At 43.1% G+C, this 10,789-nt stretch overlaps 1 protein-coding gene across 1 annotated transcript; it reads left to right on the top strand.

Annotated features, from left to right (window-relative positions):
- The first annotated feature begins 1,466 nt into the window (after positions 1 to 1,466).
- WNT9B (Wnt family member 9B) lies at positions 1,467 to 8,699 on the top strand. The gene is made up of 3 exons (XM_054801732.1): positions 1,467 to 1,557; positions 7,390 to 7,655; positions 8,223 to 8,699. The coding sequence occupies exons 1-3, from the start codon at positions 1,482 to 1,484 to the stop codon at positions 8,697 to 8,699; spliced, it is 819 nt and encodes a 272-aa protein (XP_054657707.1). The 5' UTR covers positions 1,467 to 1,481.
- Positions 8,700 to 10,789: the final 2,090 nt, after the last annotated feature.

Below are 10,789 nucleotides of genomic sequence, written 5' to 3'. Positions count from 1 at the left end.
CCTGCCTCCAACCCTCCTGCCATGTTCCCTGGCACAGACTTTCCTCTTCTCTCTCTGCCGGCACAAACTGGCATTTGCTGTGCAGAAACAAACACCTGGAAACACGACCAGTCAGACCTGGTCAGACAATTTAGCTGCAGAAGAGCCATGCTTTTACAAGGAACCCGATAATGGCCCAGAAGTGGAGTCTCACTTCCTACACTGGTGTGGGGAATTGCTTCTTTGGCTTTGTACCAACCTACTACCTGGTGTCCATCTCCATCTGGCTTGGTTTGCTCAAGTGCTGAAACGTGCAGGGAAGATGTTGGAGAGTCCCTGCACCGCTGGTGGGGGTGCCAGCAGCCAGACAGTCTTTGTAGATGTGCTTCAGAGATTGCTCCCGATTGCATCCCTCCCTATCCAGCTCTGCTTGTCTGACTCCCACACTCACTCTGTGGAGCAGCGTAGCCCAGTTTGCCTGACGGGGGGAGAGGAACAAGAACCAACTGGCCCATCTGCTCGTCCGTGTTGAACTACCTGTGGACTTGCAAACAAAACAACGGGGTTTGGGGCAGTGGGAGGCATAGTCTGCAAATGTTAATGCTGGGGCTGAGATGTGTCCAAATGTAAAGGTTTAAGAGGTTTCCATGTATCTATCTGGTTTTGGTATTTTTTGGGGTAGGGGGGTTGATGCACCCTGTGATTCTTTCCTGTTTGGTAATCAGGAGTGGCACTCCTGATCAGTGTTGTGCAAATGCATGACGCTTCCCAGTTCGCTTGCAACCCTCAAATCTTACATCAATGTAAAATAATTTCTGTGTATTTTCAAGCATCCTAGAGATATTAAGGGAGATAAATTTTGCAAGACAAATATTATCTTGCCATGAAAAGTGAAACCATTTGTCTCAAAAATTTGTGACATTTTTGAGCTGAATCACATATAAACACATTGCATTTGGCAATACATTTTTAGTTGAAATTTCCTTTATTTTTTCAGCAAGAAAATGTTTTCCAGCAAAAGTCGTGCTTGCTGGGGTGTAAGCATGTTCTCTTTATGAGGTGGAGAAAACTTCCCAGCCGAGGTTGCTGGTGACAACACGTATGCGTTTCTTCTTTCTCCCCACAGCGTTAGTCTGCTACTTTGCCTTCGTGTGTGGTGGAGATGGGATACTAGATCTAATCAATCTGTATTGATTAATCTTCTGAGCTGGTAAAGTACCCTGACCAGCAGGATCCTGAATATTGTCCTTCCCTCTGATCACCTTTTCTCTTCCATGACTTCCGTCTTCCATAACTCACCGCTTCTTCTGCTTTCTTTCAGCTTGACTGGGAAAGAAGCTCTGACCCACTTCCCATCCCTGGGACCCTCCACAAGCTCTGCCCAAGGGAAGGTCCATGTGAAGCAGTGTGATTTGCTGAAGCTGTCCCGCAAGCAGAAGAGGCTTTGCCGGAGGGAGCCTGGCTTGGCTGAGACCTTGCGGGATGCCATCCGGCTTGGGATCATGGAGTGCCAGTACCAATTTCGCAGCGAGCGCTGGAACTGCAGCCTGGAGGGACGGACCAGCCTGCTGAAGCGAGGTACAAGGTAGTTTTTGTTTGCAGTATAAAATTGCACTTGGTGCTGTAGCCCCTGGAACATGCATCTCAAATTAAGGAAAGTGGGGCAGTAACCAGGGAGTGCAGAGATCATCTGTTTCACCTAGGAACGGGAGCTGTGCAATTTGGGTCCTTTTGCCACAAAATATGCCTTATCCTCATCTCTGCTGTGTGGTTTGTCATGGATGGAAAGGTAGAAGGGAGTTTGCACTGTTGGCTTCTGAAGTTTTGTCCAAGACCAGAATTTCCTAAACCGACCATCTTTCTTGGCTGGCAATCAGGGATGATGCTGTGAAAAATAAGGGTTAGTGCTTTATGTCAAGGGACATTTTAAGAAAAGACTCTTTTTAGCTCTTTGGATATTTTCCTATGTAAATCTCTGTTGTTCTCAGATACAGAATCTAATCCTAATTTACTGTTTGAAAAAAGCTATTTATCAGCATTAAGGCATTTCAGTGCAGGTATTTCAGATGTTGTTGACAAATATCTCCTAAGACTTTTTCACATCTATTTGGAGTTTCTGCAGAAGTTCAGACAGAGTGGACAGAAGAGCCACTGGCTTCTGTTTCACAGAAGGCTTTACAGGAAGAAAATGTTCTGTAAGTTCTGTATTTGAGGTAGGAGGGAGCATAATAAATCCTTTAAATTATAAGAGTTTGAGAAAAATGGAATGAAGATAGACCATACACTCAGCTGAACCTGTCCTCATCCAAACATCTGACCAGCCTACTATTGAATTTCAACCCTTCAATAACGTTTATTAGCATTTACTAAGTTTCAGTCTTCAGTATTATTGAGTTTCAGACCTTTGATAAAGTTTATTAGGTAAAGGTTTTTTAAAAAGGGGCCTGAATAAGCCAATACTAACTTTGATGAAATTAAAAAGTTAATTTGCATTGGGATTGAAACTTTTTAACATTTCCATTTAAAATTATCAATTATTTTAAAGTAAATATTAAGTTAATATTTTAGTAAACCAGCACATACAAGATCAGATTTATCTCATTGCAAGGCTCTATTGTGAATTTTTTAGCACACTGTGGAAGAAGCTGTCGGTGATCATTTTGAGTGACTTTCTGACATCTGTACCTTCATCAACCTCAAAGAACTTGAAAATGACAATTGAATAATCATCATCTTCAAATAGCTGGAAAACATTTAATTATCTCGTGGTGGCATGCCTCAACATTTCCATGGACTCCTGACTGACAAAATAAAATATCACCTGTAATTTAAAACCTGTTTTGGCAGATGAGGATAAGTGTTTGAAAACTTTTATTACACAATCTTAAGGATCAAATGATGATTTAATACAGAAAAGTATGCTATATACATCTCCTATATGAAAGGACAGTTGGCTGGAAGCAATTATTAGTTCTCATTTTCCTTTAACTTGCAAATAGGTTAGTTTCTTTCACAAACAGCATGAACACTTTCAGCTGCCACTTTTGATCTGTTTTTCACATATTCCTACTGCTGTTGTGTTGCTGCCTTGGAAATTGTTGGTCAGACAATGGACTCTGCTCCTTTCGCCCAAGTAGAGATGAAGAGTTTTAGAAATGATTAAATCATTTGATATTGCCATAAACCTAGAGAAAACATAAAGAAAACCAGACAATTTTAAACTGTCTTTAATGGTCTTATGAGTGTAAGAAGGGAAAAAAGATCATGTCCTAGTGAGGCGATTCATTTTTGTAATAGGTGAAAACCCACACTTTGCAGTGACAATTGAAAATATTCTGTGACTGATTGGGATCGCCTATGCTTTTCCTGCTTCTACAGATGCCACCATCTTTTTTCCTGTATTTACATACCTTTAGTAAGTAAAAAAAATATGCCAAAGACTTTCTGGTTTTTGAAATGCCAGATTTGTTGGTTTACATTAACACTCTTCTGGATAGAACTGGGAAACACTTTTTGCATAGCCTGCAACCCTTCTATGACTATTGCAGTCAATTATGATGGCTATTGCTCTTCACTGATCCATGCAAAATCCTTCTGCATTCCTTCTCCACTTCCTTAAAAATCCATGAAAATAGGTAGGTTTAAAATTATTCTGGACAGACATTTCAAGTGATCTTGTTGCATGGTGGCAGTTGGTGTCTTTCTATAAAGTTTGTAAAGCAATGACGATCTTTTAGTTTCCAAGGTGTGCCATAAAGGCAGTCAATTGCTGCTGGAGGTCAGGTAAGCAGTATTTCATCTCAAACAACATGGTGATTTGGGGAAAATAAATACCTATAGCAAAGACAGCTCAGATCCAGCCACTCAGAAAAATCCTTCTTGAGAAATGAGCACTCTACAATCCTTCCCTCCATCAATCCATTTCTTTGCTTCATGTTGGTCAGATTCTTTGACCTTCAAGCAGCCATTTCATTGATGTCATGAGGAATCTAGGAGTGGTACGGCACAGGAGCGGTGACTCAGAGATGTAGAATTTCCATCATTGGAGATTTTGAGAACTCAGTTATACAAAGCCCTGAGCAACTTTATCTGGCATTGGAGTTAGCCCTGCTTTGAGCAGGAGGTTGTACTAAAGACCTTGAGAAGTCCTTCCATTCTAAATCTTTCTACAGTTCTATAGCTTTCTGGTCTACTCTTTTTTTTTTTTTTTTTTTTTTGGGGGGGGGGTAGTGGGGGGAGAAAGGGGGGGTTGGTTGGTTGGTTTTGTTGTTGGTTGGTTGGGGTTTTTTTCCCCAGAGGGATGTCTCTTCCACTTGCTCTGAAATGCTCACACTATCTTTTTGTACCATTGAAAAATCTTTGACTTTGAGCATCTCGCCTTTGGCAGAATCACCACATGGCTAAACTCCTCCTGTTATAGTTTTCCTTGTGGTCTAGAGCACACCACACCACAGAACAGTGTTTTGCCATTGCAGGAAACATCCTTCTGTATTTATAGGCTGCTGAGCTAAGAAATAATTCCAGAGAGCTCAGGGGAAGACTTGGACAAGTGCAAGGTCCTGCCATGGAGAGCTGGCTTGCTTCAACATCTTGAAATTCAACTCTGTGCTGGATGTTTGGAATCAAACTTACAAGTAAAGACATCTGCATTTAGATGTTCTCCCTTGCACCAAGTGTTTGAAATTTCATTATAGTCACTGGAAATTCAGTCAGTGGGGTCAGGAGAGTGACTCATCCCTAAACCAGACCCTGACAGCCATGGCATTGGGTCCAGGCTCCACTGGCTGTGGTGACAAGAACTCCACTGACATAGTGGGAGGATAGATACCCAGGACACATGGAGAAAGCTCCATTTAGATCTTCTCAAATCATGTTCATTGGAGGTGATTCTTGCTCATTTGTGCTATATCCTACTGAAAATCCAGCTTCAACAGCTGCTCTGTTGCTCGTTGTTATTCCACAAAGACTAAGGGCCATTCAGTCTTTTCTTTACTCATGTGATTTGTGAATTACACAATTAAACAGTGATCAGTCCCTTATGACAAAGTAGAAGGAATCATCTTAGGCTTTTCAGACAAGCATTTGGCAGCCTGGTGACACTGAACCTTTGCCATAAAAGGAGGTGGGAGGGGGGGAGAAGAAGGAGACGATTTGAAAGTATGCTCGATATCTTGAGTTACTGCTGTCTGCAGTGGCCTGACCACAAGCAACGGTCTCTGATTTCAAGTGGGTTGAAATCTGGCCAGCACTTACGTGGAGTGCCACAGAAGAAACCAAACCATCACTGGTCAGAAATAGCAGAAGCAGTGTGGTATTCCACAAAGTCAGATTTAGCAGGGTATGTGGAGCTGACTGGTACTGCTAGCTTTATATGGTATGGGAAAGTGTTTCTGAAATGCTCTCCTCTCTTCTGGTATCAGTATGTCAGATAGGATATTGGGAATCTGGTAAGCAACTGGAGATTAGCTACCGGAATTATTTTTCAGATTTAGGCTCTCAAATGTATTTTATCGTCTCTAAGATCCTTCTTTTGGGTTAGCCACTGTTTGAAAATGTGTGAGCATCATGTTGCTATCCGTAATCTGTATTGACTGTGTTCCGTATCAGCTTTTCCAAATCTTTTGATGGATTTGGTGACATTTTTTCATTATTCTTCCAGTACCCTGAGAGATTTTATAAAGCATCATCAACCAGAGAGCTTAGTTGCAAGTTACTTGTCCCAGTGATACAGAAACTAAATTGGTGAGGTAGGAAGCAGTTTGTTGATTGATGTTCTTGACCTCCTCTGCATTTTCTTGACTGTCTCATCCGTACTGTTGCTATATCTTTCATCTAAAATTCTGGAATTCCAGTGAGCTCCTGTGAAGTCTATATTGGAGTTGCTAATGCAGCCTCTCCATAATGTTCATGATTAGTCAATTCTTCATTCCTCTTACTGATAGCTATCAGAAGAATTCTTTGTCCTCTTCTCTGGTCGGATTTATGGTGACCTCACCCGGATCTCAGCAGTCAGTGGTCTGATCTATTATTACAGCTGGATGGGAATTCTTTGAGGGAACAGAATGATGGAAAGATTTGAGGTTGGACTGGATGAATTCTAGAGGTCCCTTCCAACCTCTGCTCAAAGCAGGGCTAACTTCAAGATTAGATCAGGTCTTTATGAATCTCTCTCTTTCTCTTCCATCTTTTTTTGAGAAACAGATTTGTTTCCTTCTGATGTGGAAGGAAATTTGAAATTTTCCAATGTGGAATATTTGTGTGCTTCAATGTGTTGCCTTCCATGCAATGTACAAGTGCTCTATTTTTCATAACCCAATTTTTTTTTAATTTTGGCCAATCTTATCCATGCCTGCAGTCTGAGCTATTGATCAGTCACCTATCTTTCTATTCCTTGCCCGACTTCTTAAATTGTGGACTTGTTAAACAATTTCCCATTAATAGTTTTGTTTTCTGCAAATAAACTCTAGATGAAATATTAAGATTTCCCCCTGGATTTAATAGGAGAGGAGGTAAGTAATCAAATCAAAATATTTTGGGGTTTAGGTCAGATTTGTGACAATCAGTGTTTTCTGGAACTTCTGTAGGGAGCTCATGGGTTCCATAACCCATTCCTAAGTGATCCCATATCTTCAGACAGAATTTTTATTTGGGCACTGTACTTTCTTTCCTGGTTAAAATGTCATGGTATGTCATGGTCACAAACCTCAGGGCACATGTAGCCTAGCTGGGAAGCCTGCTTGAGAAAGGAGAATAGCTTCAGAAAGTGTCACCACAGTCACTGGGAGTAGACACTTTACAGAGAAGTTGGAAAATCCACTCACGTGCTGGAGTGTCCGTCCTTCTTGCCCAAGATGTTCTTCAACATGGAACCTTTCCCATTCAAACTACATGTGATCTTTCCATATGAAATACCACTACTGTGCCAACACAGTCCCAATTAAAAACATTTTTAAATAATGGGTCAGATTTTTCAAATATTTTTTCAGTCTCTACTAAATATTTCCTGATTTTAAGCCAAAACATGATTTCAGTGACAGCTTCTATTCACGCCTTTGTGGTGTGGATGAGGACAAATGGAGTTTCATGACTGTCGCTTTTTGCAGTTGAGTATTTTCCCAGGACTGTTTGGCTGTTGCCACCGGTCCCTTGATTCATGAGTGGTCTGTCTCCATATTGAATCAGTCACAGCCACCAGGTGAGACGGGTGTTACTGCACCAGTTACTTCAAACCTGATATTGAGATTCTCTATCGAGAATGGTGTGCAAGTAATGGAAGAGTTTCGTCTCTTTGTATTTCTAAGTTTTGTGCTTGGTTTTAGTTCATGGACAGTCAGGAGAGCCAGTGAGGTAGATGAACACCTTATTTTGCTTCTCCTGCTCCTACCCTCTCTTAATCCTTCTCCTGTGCAGGTTTTAAGGAAACTGCCTTCCTCTATGCAGTGTCCTCTGCAGCTCTTACCCACTCCTTGGCCAGAGCATGTAGTGCTGGGCGCATGGAGCGCTGCACCTGCGATGACTCCCCAGACCTGGAGAACCGCAAGGCCTGGCAATGGGGCGTTTGTGGAGACAACCTCAAATACAGCACCAAGTTCCTGAAAAAATTCTTGGGTCAGAAGAGGATTGGCAAAGACCTGCGGGCAAAGGTGGACATCCACAACACCAATGTTGGCATCAAGGTGAGGAGCTGCAGCAGCAGGCCTAAAAAGAAGTTAGGACTCAATGCAAGTCTTCTAAACCATCCTCAGCTGAGGCTGTTTGTGAGAGGGATGTTCGACTATGGACCTAGTTGTGTCACAAGTTTGGGTCAGGGACACCATTAAATCAAACATTTTGGCCTGTATGTTACAGGCTACTGACTTATCACTGTTTTCCATTTACTGAATACAGTTACTTATTTGCTTAGAGCACTGTCCTGATTTGAATATACCAAAGGGAATCCACCATGCTGGATATACTCAGTGTCATGGTTGACTACTGCTATTTCAAATAGGCTTAGTAAAAATTTATTCAGTATCCAATATTTAGCCATTTGTCCTCATTCAGGCTTTCTACTCTCTGGCTCACCAGTCAACTCTCTAGCCATTCCTCTGTATTGTTTGTTTTAGTTTCTCCTCCATAAAATAAGAATAATGCCAATAAAACTGAAGTACTTCCAGGCTGTCTGCAATACAAGGTGTTACCTCTACCCAGAACTAGGCTCATGGTCCTGGCAGATAATGACTACCACTTCTCTTCCTCATCAGGCTGTGAAAAACGGTCTCAAAACCACATGCAAGTGCCATGGTGTCTCCGGCTCATGTGCTGTCCGGACATGCTGGAAGCAGCTTTCGCCTTTCCATGAGATTGGACGACTGCTGAAGCTGCGCTATGATGATGCTGTCAAGGTCTTCAGCACCACCAATGATGCTGTGGGACATTCGGAGCTGGCTGGCCCACAGAGACACAGCCATTCCCCCAAGCACCCCGCTTCGCCCCGCTCTACTGACCTGGTGTATGTGGAAGACTCTCCCAGTTTCTGTCGTCCCAGCAAATACTCCCTGGGAACTGCTGGGAGGACCTGCTCTCGGGAAGGCAACTGTGACAGCATGTGCTGTGGACGAGGCTATAACACCCAGAGCCGGCTGGTTACCTTCTCTTGCCACTGCCAGGTGCAGTGGTGTTGCTATGTTGAGTGCCAACAGTGCATGCAGGAAGAGGTGGTCTACAGCTGCAAGCAGTAAAGTCAGTGCTAGAGGGTCAAGACAAGTCCTAGAGTACTAGAAGGCAGCAGGGGGCAAGAGACATGATTCTCTGCTGTGGGGTGAGGGCAAAAGCAAGGACCAAAAATGTCCAGTGCTCCTATTATCTCAATGTTGAGATCCTTCGATCTGAGGAGAGCCCCTGTATGAGGGGTGAAAACCAGAGGTTTTTGTCAGGTACCAGGTCAGGAAGGAGGGACAGAGAGTGGGGGGTAACGTGGGGACAGCAGGAACACTGAAGCAGTCAAAAATATCTCTGTTGAGCTAAAACTTGTCCTCTCACCTGCAGGAATATCCCCCTCCTCCATCCCTCACTTGCACTTATGTGAATGAGTTGGGGTGGTGACATTGAAATACTGAGGGCTTGCGCCCTGGTTCCTGGAGAGAAGAGAATTAAGGAACTGGAACAGCAACTCATCAGAGACTGTATCCTGATGGAGCAGGGCAGCCGTGTTCCTGCACCGAGGCATAATGACTCTGGCAGCAGGGGATTTTTCGTGCTGGTCTCTGGGAGCCGGTTGAATCCTTTTTGCTTTGAACTCGAAGACACACTGTTGAGTAGTCTCAGCTTGATGCAAGAACTGTGCCTCAGAAATACCAGTTTACAAACAAATGGACCTCATGTCCATCATCTCCCAGGTCTAGAGCTTGAACATTAGACTCCAAGTGCATTTTAACCATGTTTTAACCTTGCTGTATACAGGAGACCTGGAATTGCTTCTGTTACAGTGCATGTATCACAGGAACTCAGCTGAGTCTGTCAAGTTACAGTGTGCTGCCTTGCAGGGGGTTATTTTATGGTGGTGGATCCAGAGTGATGTTGCCAATTACCCATCTCTTTTTTTTTTTCCCCCCAATCAAACTTTCAACTGCCTTTTTGTTTTACGTGTACCGCTCTTTGCCCTGGTGCCTGAAGCGCATCACATCCCACAGTTCTGCCCTGTGCTGACGACAGATAGAATTTCTGAAAGGGAATTAGGAACCACAGGAACTGGGGCATCTTAAAAAATGTGCAAGTCATGAGTGACAATCTCTGCACTGAGGGGTTAGGTATATCTAGACAATGCAGGCAGCTAGCATGAGAAGCTGACCTGGGGGAAAGAGCACAGTACTTTACGGAGTTGTGATCCCCTGACTTTGAGTCATGTTTTTCTAGTTAACTTTCAGTTGAACACAACAGAAACAGCCTGCTTTGTTTCTGTGTCTTAAAGAGAGGTCTTGGGAATGGCAGTGAGGCAGTCCCTGACCTGGCCACCAGGTCCACATAGAGGGGTGTAGCACAACCTGCCTGGGTGTTGAGCTGTATTACAGTGCTTGGCAGTGCATTTGCCTGCTCCAGGGCTCTTCCTGGGTAATCCTGCAGTAGCAGTTAGAGCGTTTGTCCTGTGAGCAGCTCTGGAGAGTCCCTGAGATGCCAAAGCTGCTGTATTTACTCAGTTTTGGTAATGGCAGTAAAACAGCAATCAGGATGCTGGTGTGGAGATGGGGTGATGCTGAAATGAATATTTAAATCCTTAAGCTCAGAACGAAATTCATTGGCAATGTAATGGATGAAGATGCTGGTTTGGGTTCTTTAGCTGGACTGATCCATAGGCTGAATTGGGCAAGGTTTCAATGTGATCTCACCCATGTGCTCCAGCTCTTGAGTGTGGATGTGCCGAAGTCAGGCAGCTCATCCGTTCATTTACCTATGCTTTGAATAATTACTTTGCAGTGATGAGTGTGTACTCACACTCTCTTTATCTTGACCTTGTTGCCCTTTTTACAACTATTTTTCACTTCTGCTTGATAAAAGGATGGAAGAGGACTGTCTAAGAGCAGATCTAGCCATTAACTGTCTGTTTAGAGGCCACTAGCACCTTCCCTTTGGCTAGCTACAGGTCTTTTAATGGGCTTATTCCTTTTTATCCTTTTTCTGGCTCAAGCTGACTTGAACTGAATTAAAATGCTTATGACAGACATAACACTCCAAATTGGGTTAATTGGCCTTATTTTTTTTTAACCTCCTAAATACCCAAGAAATTACTATTGAGCAGTCCATCATTTACATGTTGCTTTTAATCCTTTTGGAG

Source organism: Grus americana, chromosome 22, assembly GCF_028858705.1.
Source record: "Grus americana isolate bGruAme1 chromosome 22, bGruAme1.mat, whole genome shotgun sequence".
Lineage (NCBI taxonomy): Eukaryota > Metazoa > Chordata > Aves > Gruiformes > Gruidae > Grus > Grus americana.
This window is presented reverse-complemented; position numbering and strand designations above follow the sequence as displayed.

Excerpts from the sequence above, each read along its gene's own strand:
- WNT9B (XM_054801732.1), top strand. The coding sequence starts at position 1,482 with ATGGAGTGCCAGTACCAATTTCGCAGCGAGCGCTGGAACTGCAGCCTG. Across the intron at positions 1,558-7,389 it reads GACCAGCCTGCTGAAGCGAG|GTTTTAAGGAAACTGCCTTC; the intron begins GTACAAGGTAGT and ends TCTCCTGTGCAG. Across the intron at positions 7,656-8,222 it reads ACACCAATGTTGGCATCAAG|GCTGTGAAAAACGGTCTCAA; the intron begins GTGAGGAGCTGC and ends CTTCCTCATCAG.